We start from the raw sequence: 20,559 nt of genomic DNA, 5'->3' as shown, positions 1-20,559 counted from the left end.
GTACATGCATGAATTAAAGCAATCAAATCAAATGATGTAAATGAGTGTGTCTTTCCGTGGCTCGTCAGAGGCGCCGACTCGCGCTGTCTCTTTAAGCCATCCTTTCTAATCCTCGGAGGTTCAAGCTGGGGGTTCAAAAAGAAGATAGCGGTCCTTGTTACGTCACGCCCCTTCTTCTTTTTTTTCCCCCCTCTTTTTTTCTCATAAACGTCTCGCGCTGTCCCCCTTTCGACGCACCAGTTGATCCCCGCGGAGACCACAGCGCGGCTCGTCACGGCGCAGCCTCCGACACGTTGGCCAGGAGGAGTGGAAGCAGAGACCAGCGGCAGCCTCTCGCCGGGATCTTTTTCTTCTTATTTATCCTTTCGTTTTCTGCTGGAATCGCGCGTGTGCGTGTGAGTGAGGGTGTCGGGCTGTCAGGAATCGGTTGCCGGTGCTCATGAAGCGGCACAGAGACGTTATATAAGGCGAATAACGGATAGAGATGCGACCGTGTGCGACAGCGTAATCTGGCTGGAAAGGCGACAGAGAGAGACGCAGGACCCTCAAGCTGAATTAGCTGATAGACGTGTGCCCGGTCCTCTTTACAGGCCATTTCATTGAAACCGCGAGCTAGCTTAAAAAGCCGCTGCCAATGCTGGTTCATTCACTATTGTGTGCGTTTGATTTAACTTAGCTAGGCGGCTAACCCGGACTCGCTGCTATCGCAGATGAGCGGTGTGCGTAGCGGAATGATGATGAGAAGAAACCTCCGACAGACCGGCGCTAATGGCTCAGATTAATTATCAAAAGCTATTTTGTAATTGGTTCGTGTGATTATCGGGTTCAACACCACAGCGCGGTGCGTCTGGACAGACTTTGCGGGAGAAGCGATCATTCATAAAACTGTCCTGGAGGCGAGGAATGGGCCCATGTCTTAATTTGGAAAACAAAGAATTAGGCTACTGAAGAGGGTAAGCTGGTTAGATAAGCTTGTTCTAGCTTTTTTAGTTGAGCTAGCAAGCTGGTTGACCCTTCAGTCGCGTAGTCTGGACTGTGTTCTCCGCTGGTCTCCTTCCTTCCATCTGCTGGGATAAATTCTCCCGGTTTTCACGCCTTTTGTTGATCCTGCGACGCGCCACGATGGGTGGTCATGCCGGGAGCGCCGAGCCGGTAGAAGTGGAGCCCATGCCAGGATATTTGGACCTCATCACCAGAGCCTCCACCATCATACTGGGCGCATGGAGGGACTGTAGCAACTGCGGTCTGGAGCTCTCCAAACAGACTCTTCTGGATAACGCATACATTACCTGGGTCGAAATCGCCCTCTTTTTCTTTTGCGCCTTTTTGTGGACGCAGGTCAGGCGGGGACTGACAGAAAGTCTGTTTAAGGTGGGTGACACACATTGGCATCACACAGTTCTCCCAAGGTTAACCTATTTACATCGCTAATTTGTGGTCCAGGGAGCACGCTCTCCTAATTGAAACCCAGCAGCACTGCACAGGTGTGGCCTCCCATCTCCCAGTGTGTGTAAGGAGAGGCACATGCTCTGTGCACGCCAGAGATGTGTGAGGCAAGCGATGCACAGGTGGCAAGAGAGTGTAACACATGTGAACAAATATTGGATCCGGTTGCAGGTTTAAGGTACTGAAAGCAAAATGAGTGGGGGAAAGAGGAGGGGGGTGGGGGGGTCACCTCCGTTCAAATAGCTTAACCATAGTGTCAGGAAATATTAACTTGACTCACAGAGGCCGAAAACGCTGCTGCTGCTGCTGCTGCTGCTGCTGCTGCTGCTGCTGCACGTGCCAGTTTTGGTGGTCCGAGTCATTCAGGTTGGTGGCAAGTTCAGGTCGGGTAAGGAAGTGTATGCCGATATCACAGCCAGCTCAAATACATATGATGTTTGCTGTGCATTGCTCAAAGCACATTCTTAGCATAGGTACACGAGTACAGAGAGGGGGCAGACGAGGATGACTCCTGGGGGGGGGGCGTGGGGGGGTTGTTATACATTCATAGCGCTTATCTGTCTACTTTGCAGGAGAAAAACTTTGATCTGAACAGGTGTGTGAGCTCTCACAAGTCAAAAAATAAAGAGATGTTTGCTAGTATTACTTAAACTATTTTGAAGTAGCTTTTTAAAAACCAGGAGTATTTGAAAAAGGGTTTTCATGCGTTTTTGTAGTTTTTAAACATAACAGCAAAATCATTTGCCTTAGTTAAAGTAGTGAATTACGAGTAAATCAAATGTCTTCCTTTTTCTGTTTATTTTGTCACAGATATGCGGAGCCAGTTCAAAATGTTACAAGTTAGGGATAACAATGAAGATCGCATGCTTTTGAATGTATTCCTTGTCCGTTATAAAGGATGTTTTCTGAGAAGTCTCTTGTTATTCAGCTGGTAATAGGACTTGACAGTGATGCCTGTTTATAATCTAGTAAATTGGATAGCCCAGAAAAGTGTTTAACAGCATTGATGTAGAATCAAATAAAAATGAAATGTTGTCATCAGCCAGTCCTACTTATTGATTTTAAGCTGGCATTGGAAGGAAGTTACTTGAATGATCTAAAAAAGCACTGTATTTGTACAATATTTAACAACATGCACTCAGACCTCAGGTGTCTGTAAAAGGCAACATGACAACATTTTACATGAGTGCTTCTGTTAGAGGCCAGATCCCCAGGCTGTGATCTGACAGACTGGCCTCCTGCCCAGTTCCTCCACATTTCTTTTACCCATCCAAGGTCTGAGTACCTCCACCCTGCCAGGGAGGAGTCCACAGATAGCCTGGATGTGGCCTCTGGCTCGTTACTCTACCATGATGCTGGGTGGGGGTGGACTGTCTGCACATGGTGGATGATGATGCAGGAGCAGTATACCATAGCTCAGGGCCCCATGTGCAAAGCCAGATGCGGCCAGAAAATTCAAAGAATGAGGTCTGTTTTTCCCTTCACATTATGTTTGTGTGTCAGGAGTATGTGTGACTCACTGACTCCTCGGGAACATTTATGGGTTGGACTCAGTTTGAGGCCTAAGAGCTGTACAGCATAAGGTGAGCTTTTGACTGTAGGTCTAGCTAAGATTGTTCATTACGCAATACTACATTTGTAGTGCTTATATTAGGAATAAAGACGAGTTCAGTGTCAGTGAGTATTGCTGTTAAACAAAAAAAAGCTGAGGTGAGTCGCCAGAGGACTGCTCACTACAATGTTTAAGGTTTTATTTGAACAGATCACTGACTTGGAACAAAAAGGGATGCTCTTCCTTCCATGTAGTTGGATGCTGAGTAAACCACAGTGCATTTAATAACTTGCCAGTAATGACTGACTGTGTGGCTTTCACTTTGTTGAAGTGTATAATTGCTGTGGTTACTGATTTGTAGTCAAGTGGCTAAACTGCCCAAAGAACAATAAGTCACAGCACAATCATGAGTAAACATGCTTGATTAGATTCAGACCTGCAACCTTATAGACAGTAAATATTAGCTTATGCATCAGTAGACAAAGCATGCGTAATCTTAGTCTTTCACTAGACTGTGACATGAGGACTAAAGCTTGGTGTCTCGTGACATGGACCTTCACATGTGTATTTAAAAAAAAACCTGAACTGTGAAGCACATTGGGCTTTCTGTCACTGTGGATGCTACCTTGAAAAGAAAGTGATTAATCAAAGGGAACTAATCTCAAAAATAGGTTTATTCATAAATCAAAAAATAGTCAGCAGATAAATCAAGGAGGAAAGCTGATACACTGTCAGCATTAGACATTTCTCCTGTGCTTCCTCCCACAATCTAAAGGACTGCTGTACGGTTAATTGGTGTCTATTATATGACAGTCAGTGTGACTGTAGGTAAGGGATTACCTTTTTCTTTGTGTTAACGCTGTGTTGCACAGGCCACCTGTCCATTTCATACTGTTCTTTGCTTAGTGTCATCTTGGATTTGGCTCAGCCCTCAATCTTTCTTAGACAGAGATGGATTGATCAATGAATCATGTATCCCTTAATCCATAAAATAATTTGTTTCCTGTTTCATTACCTGAAGAACTTATGTTTGAAGAACTGAAGATTACTAATTTAAAATGTACCTTTCTCCTGTGGTTTGGATGGGACAGATTGAACGATTATTGGACTAATGCTTCCATTTTGTTTTGCACAGTCAGTTGTACATCATATACTGTAGCCACAACATGAGCCAAGTTAATTGAATGCATTTACAACCACAGCCAAGAGGTTTACATTGGTAGTTAACTCCAGACTGCAAACCAGGAAGTTATGAAAACCATTTCTTACTCAGATATATGGTGTATTTATGAATACACCATAAATAGCTAAAACAACAGTTATAAATAGCAGCCATTTTTTGTTAACCGAGACACCAAAACAAGGTCTCACCTCTTTTGTGCATATTACTGTGCATGTGGCTGGCTACATTGCAATAAGTGTGTTTGGGGGGAAGGGACTGATGTGCTAAATAGTGTGTGGTTGAGTGAGTGAGTGTTTCACATTTGGTTTGAAGGCTGATTGTACAAGCTGCAGCAGCACATATTGTAGACCACTTTCCGATCAGGCTTTTGAATTTTAATGTACTGCATTGGATCACCCCCTTCTACTACTGACACTTGCATTTTAAAAATCAGGAAAAAATTAAATGTTTTCTTTAAGTTAAGTGCTGAAATGTGCTCCTAAAGAAATGCAGCAAGTTACTCTCTAAATGTCACACAGCACGTGAAAGCATCAGTCATCGTTGCTTCCTCTTTTTTATTTTTAAACTTTAATTTGCACTAACATGTTTCGGTGAAGTATGTGAAGCGTGTGCGTTTCTGTTTGCATGAACGACACAAGTGGATTTTCATTTGCAAATTTAAAAACTGCAATGAATTTAGAAGCACACAGGAGTTTGTTGTTTTGAGTTTGCGAGGATTTCTTCACATTGCACATTCACTCTTTAAGAGGCCATTTCCTACTGCCACAAAAGGTCGTACAAAAATGTTTGCAAAATATTGACAGAAGTGTGGGAGAACAGTAGAAAAAGATGATCTCAAGAAATTGATTAACAAAGAAGAGGTGGCGAGAGGAAGGAAGGAAGGACGGGAGAAGAGAAGTGGGCTGAAGGGATGTGTGTATCTGGGGCCTGGCCAGCTGACTCAGCAAACAGCAGCCAATCAGTAACACAATTGCGCACACACCTACACACATGGTTGGTAAGAGGACACACTATATTTTCTTATAGATCTTACATTGTCAGGTCAGTACACAATCTTAGTTTTGCATCCAGCCACTTCTGGCATGTTTTGGAACCTACAAAGATGTGCAGCTATTCCAAACAGGGTAGGTAGTGGTCAAGCCTTCTCAGCAGCACTTTATGACTGCTCTCATAAATAAAGAGGAGAGCAGCACTGATGCCAACTCTCCAGCCTTGCTGCAGTGCTTATCTTCCTGCTCTGAGTTGAGTGGCACCCCATCCCCTGCTGCTGTTCTAAATGTGAAAGCAGCCTGAGGTTTGACAAGGTTTCCAACCACATATCCCAGATCACTTTCCACTAAGCTCCCGCTCATTGTTGTGCATTAGAGCCGCACAGAGAAACCTGATACCGGATTTGTGGTTAAGGGGAAGTGATATCCATTCAGCCAAAAGTGCCTACTCAGGTGAAACTTGGTTGTAATTTTGACACTGATTGCAAACAATTGTTATTGTCATGGAATCTGACTAGTCCTGGTCCTATCATCCTCCGCTCCGCTCCTCTCATGACTCAGCTGTATCATCGGATTGTCTTTACTTGAACAGTACTTCCACCACCTCCTGACACTTGAACTCTAACTTTATATGCAACTTAAATAGGCAGCACTAAAGGAGTTGCTAAACTGTCGGTGCTGCTGTTCCCTCACAAAAGATTGCTGTAATTTATTATAAATTGTCTATAGATGACATAATTTTCATCTCGTTAAAATACATACTGCTGATGCTGTAAGTAAAGATTTAGATAATAGCATATCTAAAGTCAATGTGACAGCATGCCTTTTTAATTTGAATGTTTGGTTTTCTGCACTCAGTTGCTTGTAGGTTTCTTTGTGTCGTTCCATTCACTCAACATCTAGCTGGACAAATAAAATATTATATAGGCATGTTTGCCATGTCACTTGCTCCTGGTCACAGCTTAATATTAATTTTATGAATATTAATTTATCAACAGAGCAAATGTTCATTGTTGGTCTTTCTTTTTTTTAATCCATATAAATTGATTCTTCAATCCTAGCATAGGATTTGACATTGTGGCTCAGCTTGTAGAATAAAACTCTGTTTTGATGACTGACAATTGTAGACACAAATAAGTAAAATATGTTTTTTTGCTTGCTTGTCAAATGTGGATCATCTGATTATTTTGGGGAAACCCATACACATTACGTCAGAGTTGTAATTACACTCACAAAGTAACTTTATATCAGTGAAATTATTTAATAGGAGTGGTTGTGCTGCTTTAAATAGTGTGAATCATAGCTGAAGAAGCCATATATACATCACCAGTTATTAAACAGGGCTATGGGCACGTTTACATGGACTACGTATAAGCTGATTATACCTGGAGCGGATTGTAAAATGTGTCATGTAAACGACCGAGTGGATCCGCTTCACTCGGAGCGGATTGTATTTTGGAGCCGATTGTATGAGGTGGTGTACACTGATCGACAATCCGCTCCGTGTCCCTTATAAACGCCGCCTGACAGCGGAGCGGATTAAACGGAGGAGTATTTGTTCCGCGCATGCGTTACCTCATACGTAGTGACGTGTGACGTGCCAGTAAACGGGAAGCAGCACAGTCAAAAAACCAGCGGTGGTTGAAAAACACCTTTTTAATAAAAAAACCCTGACAGGAAAAACATTGGAGAGGTGAGATGGAACCAAATCGTGCAACAGCGAGTTGTATAAAGAGCTCCATAGCAGAATACGAGCGATCGCCGGCTGACTTTGTGCGCATGTCACAGGACGCTGTATAATCAGCTTCACCCAGGGTGCTTGTAGACGAGGATTCATCGTGGATCGCTTTGTATGCTGTATATGAATACACTCGCGTTTAATACAATTGTTTACAATCGGATTGAAAAAACACCCATGTAAACTGGGCCTATGAATCAGCTCTATTTTGTGACCAAGACAGTCGCTCTCTCCTCTTGTCAGCTGGAATGTGCCGTGAGACCTTGGCCACTACAGAGCCGCCTCTCAATCTTTTTCCTCTTCCTCTCTTTTCCTGCCTCATTTATTTTCCCTCCACATTGACTCAGTGGACAGGCCTTTGTTGGACAAGAACGTGCTGTCACTGAAGGCTTCACACTTGGCAGCTGTCTCCCCTCTAACAAGGACACTTTATAACGGCGGCGAGTGAGAAGGCGATGGTCAGAGGGGAACCAGTTAATTCACTCCGCTAGACACACATTAGTGCACTTTCAACCCGTGTGTTGTGTGGCCATGTGTTCTTTATACTTATGGGTTAGATCTTAGAGCCAAGCATTTTTGGGATGCAATGAGATCATCCTTCTCATTTCAGCCTGTCATCCTCAGTGGAATAAAAACGGGTACGTTCACATGTCCTAACTGTCAGACCCAGTGTGCTTTCCAGTGCAATGTGGTCGTCTGCTTACTTTTTGTTCCCCTTGCTTTCCACGCTCTTCCTTCTTCTGCTAGATCTTTCTGGCATTTCTTTTCTCTTTCTCACCGCATAGTTTTGGTTTTATAATACTTTGTAACTAGCTGGTGCAAAGTTGAATTTTGAGTGTGGCACCTTTTAGAGAATCTTTATGACATCTGGCTGGGGTTATAAAGATTCTTCCAACAAATGAATAGCCAAGATGTGACTAACACAGATTTTGCACAGACATTTCCTGTCCCTCTCTTCAAAATCTGTTTGTTGTCACTTTTAATATGCAGATTCTTAAAATTATTTCCCTCACTTTTTCCTTTGTGTGTTCTTATGAAGAGTTAGAATGCCAAATAAAGCTGAACGGTGTAAAAACAAAGTCACTGTTATGAACTGTATTGATATATTCAAAATTTGGCAATAATTTAACATCAAGTCAATAGTAAAACTATCCAAATATGTTTTTTTTTTTTTAAACATACTGACCATATAACTGACGAAGACCATAATAATAGGTATATCATGTTTTTGATGAAAACACCCAATATAAACTGAACTTGTTGCAGGAATACATTGATTGACTGCACAGATCTCAGTCCATGCAACATAGATCAGCACTGGGAGTCTGATCTACTCTTCCTGTAATCAATACTTGAACCAGTAATTTAACCTTAATCCACACATTCAGTCATTATTTAAAACCATTAGACTGTTCGTGTAATGGGGCCGATCTGCAATGCAGGGAGCTACCATCATCAGTCTAAACCTGGCTCTTTAACCCACACAAGCTTAATACATAAGCTTAAGTTATTAACTGCAGTGTCATGTGGCCAAATGGTAATAGTATTAGTGATAATTACAAATGGAAATTGACAGGACTGTCTCAGTAGGACACTATGGTTAGGCACATGCAGATTTTGTATTTACAGTATCTACCAATGACTAAGTGGCACCGTTGTTAGCCCTGTAGCTTTACTGTAAGAGCCTCCTGGGTTAAAACTTGCTGATCAGCTCTAGACTTACTGTGTGGAGTTGAGTATGTTGCTCTTTTCCTTTCGTGAGATTTTGCCAGGTGCTGTTAAAATCCTAGAAAGGCACCCAGAGTTAGCTGGGGACTAAATGCGTGAAAGGTTCGAAGGTCTGTTTAGCAGTCTGTCCTGAGTGTACCCTGAATTTCACCTGGTGGTAGCTCTGATGTTCCACAGTCAATTTTGACCCATTACAGCAAGCATAGGTAACATGCTGCTCCTTGTTGTCTTTAACCAGCATGTCAGCGTTCAAAGAGAAATTCTAAACTTTTGCATATAAGGCATGACTAACAACTGCTATGAATTCCATTAGAAAGTTTTTACTTTACATTTTCCCATTATAAAAGCCATACCTAGCTATCATCACTAGCAGCACTACTATTTGCTACCCTGCAAACTTGCAGGAAAAAAGTTGACTTTTCACCAAGTTGATCTTTACTACCAAAGCTGGCCTAATTTAATCATTGCTGTCAGCTCCATGATCAGATAGACATGTTTGGTTATAATGTGTGAATTACAAATAAATCTAACTTTTGAAACTACTTCCATGTCGAATTTGAATAGTTTCTGCCTGAAACTGTCTTTTCCCAGGTGTCATGGTGTCCTACTTTTGTTTTTGCTTTGTGCTTAAAAACAAAAGGAAGAATCGGCATAATTTCACTCACTCCAATCAGAGTCAACCAGAACAACAGCCACATCAATAAAATATGCAGGCCTCCATTCTGTCACGAGTAACCTCCAGTTATGATTAAGAGCTGCTATAGGCCTAATCTTCCAAGGATGTCTCTTGAAAGCTTTTTGCAAGTGACATGCTCTGTTGTTAGGAGTTAATCAGTCTTACCCGAAATAATTTACTTCATCCCTGTAAATTTCTCCCCTGGCACACAGGAACACACTATATGATCAGTCCTCATTCTCAGTGTCTTGCCAGTAGCATAGATACTACATTATGAATGACAGCCATATGTCTCCGTGCTGTCAGTTTGGACAGCGAGCAGCTGAAGTGACGACACTCATCGAGGCTGTACCTTTATTTCTCTCACTGTGTGTCAGTGACTGGCAGCTTCAGTCCTAATAAGACTCGCCTTGTTGCTACTTTTTTAGTCTGTACAGTTCATCTGTAGAAGTTTAAATTCTGCCTCCCCTCATACCACTTTGAAATAAACTTTGTTGTGATTAAATGGAAGAAGGATTGAAGTGTGATTGCAGCACAGACCTAAGGGCTTCATACGGACCCCAGATGTCACAGGCCTCTGAAGTGCCGTATCATTGCAGTAGATCTTAAATGTTGTGTGCCATGAAGGAATTTTGAATCCCTTTGGATATATTTCTGTTAGTGGGTTCATAGATTATGAAAATACTGCCACAATAATCCCTGATGCACGTCATTGCATTCAGCAGGTTAAATGTATCATTGCTGGACTGAGGAAGGCAGCTCTTCATCCATCCACTTTTTGTTTTGTTTTTTTCTGAGGGGTAGGTGTCTTTTGCATTTAATCAACATTCATCTTCTGTGCAACAAGAACATATATATTAATAACAACAAATACAGCAATTCATTAATTACACACTCTTTAATGTGCTTGGATCAGACATGGATAAAAAAAACTCATGACAACATCACAAGCCTGGTGTTGTTTGTTTGTCTTGCTCACAGCAAAAAACAAAAACAAAAAAAAAACGGTAGACATAATGTCTGATTTATATTCCTTTTCATCTCAGTGGTGGAGGATATTTTTGAGAAGTAGAACTAAACATGTACCCAACACAGACAAACTTCATTATAATGCACTGTGTTAAGCAGCTGTGAAAGGTCCACTGTAAAGTGCATTAATTCACGGTGAGGAACTGACGATGTGTAGCTAGTACAAACACCACAGAGAACTGAATTTACGGTACATATCAAACATCACATGATGACATGTTTAACATATCAGGACTGTTGATTGTGTTCTTGTCTTCAGTAATTTGTTGTCCGTTTGTAAGCGACAGGAACTGGTAGCCTTATCTTACCTAATAATTAGTCTTGCTTTGTAATTCTCATTTATGATTGGCTGTGAGTACTAAAAAATAAATGAGAGATGATGATGACACATGACTATGTTAATGTGAAGCAAATAGCCTATACTGAAAAAAGATCTAAATATGTAAAAAAAAAAAAAAAAAAAAATTTGATGAATAATGCTGCACAATTGTCTTTTAAAATAAGTCATTTTCCAAAGTTGACATACTGTGAGACTATTTAGGAAACAATGCTGTTTCATGTGTGCCTGAGTTTAATCCTGTAAATGGCTTTTGTTGTGTGTGTGTGTGTGTGTTTGTGTGCGTGCGTGTGTGTTAGCTTTGATGCTAACTTGACCCACTAATAGGCTCGACCTCTTAACAAGTGCTCCTTTGCTAGTGTTCCTTTGCTGTTGGTGTTTTTCTGTTTCTGTCTTAAATTTACATACTCCCACTCCATGCATTCCTGATTTGACATTTGCCACGTATTTTAACCCAGAACTACAATCACTACTTCAAGTTTATCACAAAGGTCGACTCCTTTTCCGTTGCAGTCGTCAACTAACAGACTCGACAGAGTCAAGGTTGCCACTGTTACTTATTGGCAGTGAGATATCAGCAAAGATCCTCAAAAACATCCTATAGTTGTTGGGCTAATTTTTTTTTATGTAGGTAATTTTAGACTGTAGATTGATAGTATTCACTCTTTGAAGAAAAAGTTGTAATTTTTATTTGGAAGAAAGTGCTACTGTAGGACTTGGTAATTCTTATGCAGCTATTATTTCTCATATGTAGTTAAAGATTGTGGCTCACTGCAAGAAAAGCTAAATCTAATTATATTTTTTTACAGTAATATATTTCAAATGGAATGGGAAGATTGAACTTAGTTTATTGACCTTCGGTCACAGATACATTTTGTTCTTCATACACATATTTCAGATAAATATACTTCAAGACAGGGTCTCCACCTGTTGCTGCAAAAAGAAAAGCTCTGACTTTTATTTATTTCAGCACTATAGTTGCATAAGAATTTTGGGGGTTTTTTTAGGTTCTAAGAAAATATTATATTGTCCTCCTTAAAAGATACCTTTGTTTCATGATGATGAGATGTTTTGTACTAAAGTCAAATCAACACTGTTGAATGTCTTATAGGATGTGGTTCCATTTAACTACAGTTTATTACTGCAGCTTGTCTTTGACAGTCTGTGAGCGTCGGCATGTGCTTGAACCATGCAGATGCTGGTGGGTAATGTGTATGTTCTGTCACGTACTTATTTGCAAATGAGTTTTCTACATGGCTAATCATGTGTTTTTAATCAAATCAAGGTCCAGCTGTGTTGGCTTTAACCACCTCGCGTAATATGAGCTTTCTTAGTTTGCCTAACAACATTCACGTGTAAAGCCAAAATTCATCATACCTTGGTCCAATTTGTGTGAGACTAGTGTCTTCCAGATGTCCTTTATAAGTTACAGAGTACATTTCATCACCCGTTTGGAATGGAAGCAACTCCCGCTGTCCCTCAGGGTCCAAATAATTATGCACTTCTCTGTGAATGTTCTTAATACCTAGGGAAACATAGGAGTTTAATGAAAGGACTTTTCTGTAACTCAGTGTTTGACCCAGATATCTGTATTGTACACACTGTGATGCAACTTATAAAACTTATCTTCAAACAGCTGATGGCTTGTTTTCAGTAAAGAGACTGCATGCCTTCACAAACTGAGAACATCAGTTCCTCCAAACTACATTTAAATGCCTTGGAAATTAAGATAAAATATAACTGTTTGTTCCATGCATTTTTAAATGAAATTTGTGTTCAGAAGCAAATGCAACATGTCAGGTTTAATGACGTTAAACTGCTGCTATTTTTTGTGTGATTATGGTGGATATAAAAATTAATATCACAACCAGATATTGAGGTGTGTGTTTTGCCTGTCCAGGGTTATGCAGTGTAATTGTTTTATGTCAATTGTCAGTGCAAAATGATTATCATGCAAGTGAGTGTTTCTCCACAAAGACTATAACATTTCTCTTGGCAAGCTGCTCCCCAGATGCCCTCAGAATTGATCAGTCCATCTCTTTCTTTTTTAGTCACATGCAAATTAACAGCTGACTAATTTCCCACCATGCATTACTTAAGTTTCAGTACAGCCTCCAGAGGAGAGATAGGATATAGATGTGCAGCAGTCATGACTAAAATTGCCACCATTAATCAACATTATTGGGCCAGAGAGGTTGGCAGGGAGAGGAAGAGTCTATTCACCATGCCAGCATGTACACTGCACAGGAAACATGCAGCAGGATAGCAGGGAGTAGAACATGCTGCAAAGGTGCCCTGCTGGAAGCAAATATGTGACATTATTGTGGCCTTAATCCACACATTGCAACATTCCTCAGTATTAGCAGATCCCTATAGAACAACTTAAAAAAAACGCAGACTGGCTCCCGACATTTTATTCACTCCATAAATCTCACGCTGATTTGTTTTTCATTTGGTGCCCACTGAAGGTAGTTGACATTAGGAATGGAGACGTCATTTCTTCAGCATGTGCCTCGCTCAAAAATATTCATTCATTCTATCTTCTATGCTCCTTTGTCCAGCTTAAGGTTGCAGAGGGGCTCGAGCTGATTCCAGGTGGCACTGGACAGAGACACGATGCAGCCTCGAGTCCATCATAGGGCAGACATATTTACATGGATTGTGTATGACAGATTGTTTCCTAACATGGATGCAATACTAGTGTGAAATAATAAAAGCCGAATTACATTTTAGCCAAATTGTTAATATGTCAAAGCATCAAGCTGGAAGTCATCGAGGAATCGAAGAAACAGAGGTTCTGACAGCAAAAACTTTGTAGAGTTTCAGCGCAACACCTTTTTGTAGTCTCATTCGTATCAAATGGAAAAACAACCAACCAGTAGAGTTTACAATTCTAAAACCTAAAGAGATTTGCCAGTGGTAGTATTTGCTGGCTCCGTCTGCCCCTCTTTCTGAGAAATAAGCTTTATCCTCAGTGGCAGCTGTCCACTCCTCACCTTGTTAAGAACACGAAGCAAATTGGCTGGGGTGAGTGAGATGATTTACTTGCTATAGAGAGGGATAAGCTGTATGGGATGATGCAGAAGAGAAGATTGGAGGGATTATATATTTTTATAAATGATGACCCAGAAGTTCATCATTCTGTTTCTCTTAACAAAAACCCCATGGAGGATTTCATGGGGTTTTTAATTGCAGCAAATAAGATATGTGACAGATAGCCATTGAAGATAGCGGTGACACATATTTCATTTGTTGAGACAAACTTTGGATCAAACTTCAGTTCCGTTGGCCTGAGAAGGTATAGAAATTTATTTCGAATCTAAAAACAACAGGCACCACAGTCACTTTACTTAAGAATAGTTAGCATGACTATAGTTACATGATAAATATGACAAAGCTGGAAACTCCGACTTTTCATAAATGACAGCTTCTGTAGTCTCATTAACCCATTTGTTACTACATATTTACCTACTTGGTGAAAACTTAAAAAATAAGACAGAGCAAAAAGGCAAACTGATTAGAGCTGTAAAAATTAAATAGTGTGGTGAATGGATTTATGGGCAGACTAAAATTGAAATGCAGTTCGACCAATTGCAGTACCAAAACTTACAGCTACTACAGATCAGACCAGTGTAAACTCAATTACAGGTAAAAAGGATATACTTAATAGCATATATATATTTAGATTGAATCTCAGTGGACCTATTGGATTAGCCATTGCAAATCCTATTTGTCTTCAGTCCTGGAAAAAGATGTAAATGGACCAGTAGGAATCTGCATTCGAAATGGGCTTAACAGTGAGACGGACAGATTGACAGCAGTCTTGCCAGGAGTGATCGAAGTGTGATGAGGCCAAAGAATTTTTAGAGAGTGAATGAGGGAGCGAGTCTTATTAAACAAAGCTGCTCATGAAGCAGCATCCTGACTCACTGGCCCAGTTTATCTTCTTATATAACAGGCCAGAGGTCGTTCACCCTTTTTCCTCCCTCATCACTTGCTTCTGTGAAGTACAGAGGAAGGAAAGTTGAGAGATTGTAGTGTGAGACAGAGGGCGCAGTAGTGTGCAGCTCGATATAAATAGAGAAACAGCAAGTTGAAGACTGGGGCAAATAGGAAGGACTGAAATGGAAGCAAGATGGAAGGAGCTTTCTGCTACATTATTTGACTTTGCCAGCCTCCCGGCATCGTTGCTAAGGGAACCACTCATTTGTCGTGAGGTCCTTTCAAACTGTGTCTTTTTCTTTCATACACAGTAAGCCCCTGTAGTTTCTTCCTGGTATCTTTTCCATTTCCTGTTTCTCTGTTAGAGCTCAGCCTCTCTGCTTACCCGGGAGGACGAGGCAGAAAGGGACAGTGACACGAGAGCCAGTGATGCCTTAAGCGGGAGAATGAGCCAAGCCAGAGTGTGTCTGTCAGAGAGAGCGAGAGAGAGAGAGAGACGGGGGGGCCTGTTGAATGGTCATCGGTCCTAGCTGAGTGTAACTCAAGGCCTTGTCATTTATCTGACAGAGGGCGAGTGTATTATCTCAGTGTCCTTGACCCAATATACCACGGCTGTGTACATGAACATAAAAAGAAATCCTAAAGCTTGGATGCTAGAGTGTGTGGATAGTGACCAGAGAGACTGTGGGCTAGGTAGTACTCAGAGAGACAAGAATGGGACCATTGGCTGGCTGTTACGCAATTTCCCACAATCTGCTTTTCAAACAAAGATTTGGTTCCAGCTGTCCTGGTTAAAAGCCATCTCCTGAATGTGGATGGTTACTCTCTTTCCAAAACAGCTGCGAGAAAAAAACATCACTTACGTTGAATTTTCACAACAAGTAAGAGTTTGTGATCCACAAATGTAAATATGTCAATTGTGACCAATGATACTTGGTTATTTTTGTTGTTATTTTTTTGTAATTTTGTTAGTTAGTTTTGTCCCAAAAAAACAAAAAAAAACAAAAAAAAAACAGCAACCGTAAACAGGTGATATATGACATCCTCTGCAGTGGGATTGTGCCACAGAAATCATGTCAAAATTAAAAATAGCATTACTTTCTGAAGATGACAGAAAATCATTTTATCAGTGTCATGTTGTTGTTTTGCTTTTATTGATGTGCCTGCAAAACAAATATGGCTTTAACAAACCCCTCACAGTTTGCTGAATTTGCCAAAATGTCTTTCCCCTAGTTCCTAGTTTTTTTTTCCTTTTTGCTGAATAAACAGAAAACAACTTCTGCTGGCAGTCTCAAACATGTTTCAGTGTCATGGTAGCATGAGTAGCACCCTTTAACAGAGCATTAGCAAGCATATGAACCGAAATAGACTACATTTGATTAAATTTGCAAAGGTTTTGCATACTGCTATTGAAATTTGTTTCACTCACTCTGAGACTAGATAATGCAAGAAATTATCACATTGTTTGAATACAGACAAAGGGACAAATCCGGTCAGCCTTTACGAAATTATAATCTATTTTTCAGTATTTCCTCAAGAATTTCATAATGTCATAATACATAACAGTAACTAGAATAACACTGAACTCAGTCTGGCTAAGGTTGAGACAGGAATCCCAATCCAAATGCCGCCCATGTCCCCACGCCAGTGTTATCGTATCAGTACACTGAACCCCAAATTGCTTTCAGTCATGGTAGAGCAGCATGCATGAACGCTGTTGCCGTCTGTGTGTGCCTGTTTGTGTGCGCAGGGGAAGTTGACTGATCATGTAAATTGTGTTTCAACTGCTCCAGCAATAAAATGAGTCATATAAGTATAACCCAGACAGGTTGCTAGTACTTACTGGTGCAGTCGTTCACATTCACACCCATTGGCCATTTAGAGACAATAACTCATCTGATACTTTAGGCTTTGAGAGAAAACCAACAAACCTGGAAAAGCCCACATCCAGGGAGAGCACGACGACTCGCCACTGAAAGGCCTCAAACCACAGAATTGAGCCAGGGATAATATCACAGTGGTTGTGTTAACCACAACACAACCCCTTGATTCTATTATTTTGACAAATATTGGAAAATTGAGATTAGCAAAGCAAGCATGTCTGGGTTGTTAGTGAAAGCTGAAGAAAACAATGTAGAACATAAGAAGTTCTCCATAGAAAGAGCTGAAAATTAACTCATGTCTTTTGGCTGTGAGGTAAAAAAAAAAGAAGCAATAACTACTGCACCCCTGGGACCCCTTAAAAGTTCAGAAAAACTATTTCCACTATGGATTTCCTGTAAATATGTTGTGGTCTATTTCTTTAGCACCTGTCCTGCAGACAGTTGAGACTTGTTTGCAGTGGTTGAAAAGGCAAACAGAACATAAAGGTTGAATTCCTGAGCTCTAGCAACGAGATGGACAAGCAATAACCATGATTAACAAGTGTGATCTGAGCTGCAGAGGCTGTGCTGGTGTTTGCATAAACCTGTGTCAGCCTTTCCTGTATTTCAGCATTCAAGTGTGCAGGCTTATGATTTGGTGTTTTTATGTGTGTGTGTGTGTGTGTGTGTGTGTGTGTGTGTGTGTGTGTGTGTGTGTGTGTGTATTGGAGGGGTTGGAAGACTTGGGGGGGGGGGTAATGGTGTGTGCTGACAGCTGGCTTCTAAAAATAAATGTCGCAGGCAGGGGGGACACGGGGGTGGAGAGAGGAGGAATGAAGGAGCATGGAAGAGAAGGAACTGAAGGAGATGGAGGAGGTGAGAACAGGGAAGATGCATGCAAGGGAGGGCTGATACAGAGGGAGCGATACAGATGTACGGAGAGATTTGAGAGAATGTGGTGAGTGCCCTGCACTCCACTGCGCTCCGGTCATGACTTACTGAACACACGCCACATGTCACCCCCGTCTCAGCCAGTTAACAGCCGCGGATGGGATCACATGCCTGCTGCCTGTCTTACTCTGCGTTTGTCACTGCCAAGGACCACAAAGTCTGTTGATGTGACATTTTTATCTGGCATCGGTGTTGCTCTGTCAACTTCCTTGCTTGTCTGAGTGACACAGGAGCTACTTTCAATTTAGAAAACTGCAGAAAAAAACACTTAAAAGTCACAGATAAAGAAAGAAACAGCAAAAAGTAAATGAAGTGAGAAACAGCGGAGTCTATTTCAGAAGAAGCACAGATGCGTTATGTTTTTTTAGACTGTAAAGGTAGAAACAACGATGAGATCCTGCTCTTAAGCCACAGCATTAATTTGTCATGTCAGCGGTGAGTGAGCCGTGTCAGATCATGTCCTGTAGACTAGCAGCTTGGTAATATCTGAATGAGATGCGCTGTATCACTGACACAGGCAGCTTTCACTTTCCTGCCTCCTGTTACCATCTCAGTGCATCTCCTGTCGGTGTGTGTGTCTGCGTCACTTTGTACACGAGGCGCTGAGCTGGGTTTGGTTTCCTGTCTTGGCACAGCTATGAAACTCTGAGAACCTTCCCGTCTCACAATGTGAATAAGCTTTCTTACCAACTTAATATTTTACCTGTTTCGATGCCCCCTTCTGTGTTTCCTCTATGTGCTTGTGCACATTTGGAATTAATCGTTCTCACATTCTGTGCATTTCCGGAGACTGTTACTTTGCTGTTGCAAATGAGAGTAAAGATTAAAGATGCAGTACAATTGGGGACTGCACAGAGGAAGATAACACAGCCCAACCAGCGACTGGGGGTGTGGGCTTGTGCTATCAGGCTACATCAGTATGTCAGGATCCTTTTCTTCGACTTCCTCCATTTCTGCTTACAGAGCATGCAATAAGCAGAGTTGCAAAAAGCACATGTTTATGGGTGGATGCTCTTTGTGTTTGTGTTGTATTGACGTGTTTTGATGAGGTGAACATGTGTCAATGAGATAAAGACATATGGAGGTAAAGGGAATCAATATTTTGATGCTAGTGAGTCAAATATGTTTGATTTATATGCTGTGCCTGTAAAGATGCCTTGAGTGTCTGTAGTGTAACATCTTAACGACACTGTCAGCAGCTCTGGCAGCCCGCCAGCAGTAGTCATCTTCCACTTTGAATCAACACTTAAGATATACCTAAAAATTACTTGAAGATTTTTTTGGGGGGATGCAGTGTTTCAAAAGTGACTTGTTTTATTAGTGATGTCTCCTAATCCGTTCTGTATGTTTTCTTTTTCAAGTTTAGTTTTTAGTTTTAGAAGTCATTCAACTCTTTGTACAGCTGTAAAACCACTTGATCTCCTTAGTTTTACTCTGCCACATAACATCCCTTCCTGTTTGTCATTGTTATATCTACAAATTTCATAAAGTGTTAAACAACTGTATGTAATGTGAAATGGAGATTTGTTTTTTCTTTCTTTTTTTAACATCATACTCACTAAATTTAGGATTTTAGGAACACCTAAGCAAGATGAATGCAGTCTCTTACAACAGCTTGGCAGTAAATTGTACATTCATGAATATTTGATTTAAACAGTTTTAGAGAGGTGCTGATTCAGCTCCGTGGTCATTCTGAAGGCTGTAGTGCTGCTGAACTTTACTGCTGCAAACTGTCACTCTGATCATCTCGTTTGTCTAGAAGAGAACAACATAATGAATACTGGGAAAACCTTTTCATTTCTTTATGGATTACAAATACGTCTGTGTTGTTTCCAGGTTGCTTTAGTTTTATCTTCTTCACAAAGCAAATAAACTGGGCGTGCTCAACTCGAAACAATCAAAATGCTGAAACAAACACAACTGAATAAATTCTTCTACTCAACAGCACCAGTGTGTATTAACGGGCTGTGAGTGCTGAACATATCTGACTTCACTACACATTGAATTCACACTGATGCTAAACGATAAAACAAATTTGTCATGTGCAAAGGCCTCTGGGCAGCTCATTAAGCCACAAACCTGCAGAAGCGGCTGATTGAACTGTGTCTAGAACATTTCTCCTCTGGACTGACTGACTTTTTGTTTTATTTTTTGTTTTTTGTCTCTGCTTTGTCCTTCCAGCCTCTAGCACAGTGGTGCAGGCTGCTGCCCAAAGATGCTGCCAAGATGCCGGAGAGTGCGTGGAAGCTGGTCTTCTACACTATGTCATGGTCCTACAGCACCTACCTACTTTTCTTCACCTCCTACTCCTTTTTCAACGACCCACCCTCGGTCTTCTACAGTAAGATACCCAGCAGACTATGACCTTTGCAGCTCAGTTGCATGTACTTATCTCTTTTATATACTTTACTTGAATCATTCCATTGTGCTCATCCATATCTTGATAGTTGGGATTCATTGCAACATCTGAAAAGATCTTCCTTTAGTTACTTACACAGCCACAATAAAAAAGAGAGAGGAGACCTATAAAATTTAGCTTTAAAGCGACACTAAGGAACTTTTCAACCTTAATAAAACACTTTAATATGTTTTGTGATGATACATCGACTTACAAGTAGTTGAATGACCCCTCTGTCACGGCCTGAGGGCATCAGTATTGCTTTCACTTGGACTATGCAACTGTGAGGAGGGTGGTAGGAACCCTGCACATGAAAAACTCCAAATGTGTGGACTGCTTTACGGCATGTGTCACATCATGATATAACATTGTTTAGCCACCACTAGATTCATTACCTCGTCGCTAGCCATCCTTCCCACAGCCACTGGAAACAAATGTAGGCGAGTTCAGTCCAACAGCATTCGACCAGGAGCAGTATTTTACGACACCACGCACTAGTCCTCATGGGAACTGAAGTATTCGTTCAGGCAAAACACTACCGCTTTTGTCCACTGGCGCCGCCAAAATCAACGAAAACTGAAAGTTCCTTAGTGTTGCTTTAAGTTGATAGTTTATAAAACCTCTACAATATGGAACTGTCAACACATATTTTTAAAATTGAAACACTGTCTTGTGGATTCATGAAAATTGGAGAAAAAAAAACTGAATTAGAGACAGATTATTTAAAA

General features: G+C 41.0%; 1 protein-coding gene across 1 annotated transcript in view; it reads left to right on the top strand.

Moving 5' to 3' along the window:
• The first annotated feature begins 184 nt into the window (after window positions 1-184).
• The window catches only part of cers1 (ceramide synthase 1), a 31,702-nt gene continuing 11,327 nt past the window's right edge, over window positions 185-20,559 (top strand). Inside the window, exons 1-2 of the mRNA XM_030082864.1 lie at window positions 185-1,371; window positions 19,615-19,774. Of these exons, the coding sequence (XP_029938724.1) occupies window positions 1,123-1,371; window positions 19,615-19,774 (409 nt within the window). The 5' untranslated portion in view covers window positions 185-1,122. The remainder of the gene's footprint in view (window positions 1,372-19,614; window positions 19,775-20,559) is intronic.

The sequence above is a fragment of the Salarias fasciatus genome, chromosome 23 (assembly GCF_902148845.1).
Source record: "Salarias fasciatus chromosome 23, fSalaFa1.1, whole genome shotgun sequence".
Taxonomy (NCBI): Eukaryota; Metazoa; Chordata; class Actinopteri; order Blenniiformes; family Blenniidae; genus Salarias; species Salarias fasciatus.
The sequence above is the reverse complement of the archived record's forward strand: the minus strand, read 5'-3'. Positions and strand labels throughout refer to the sequence as shown.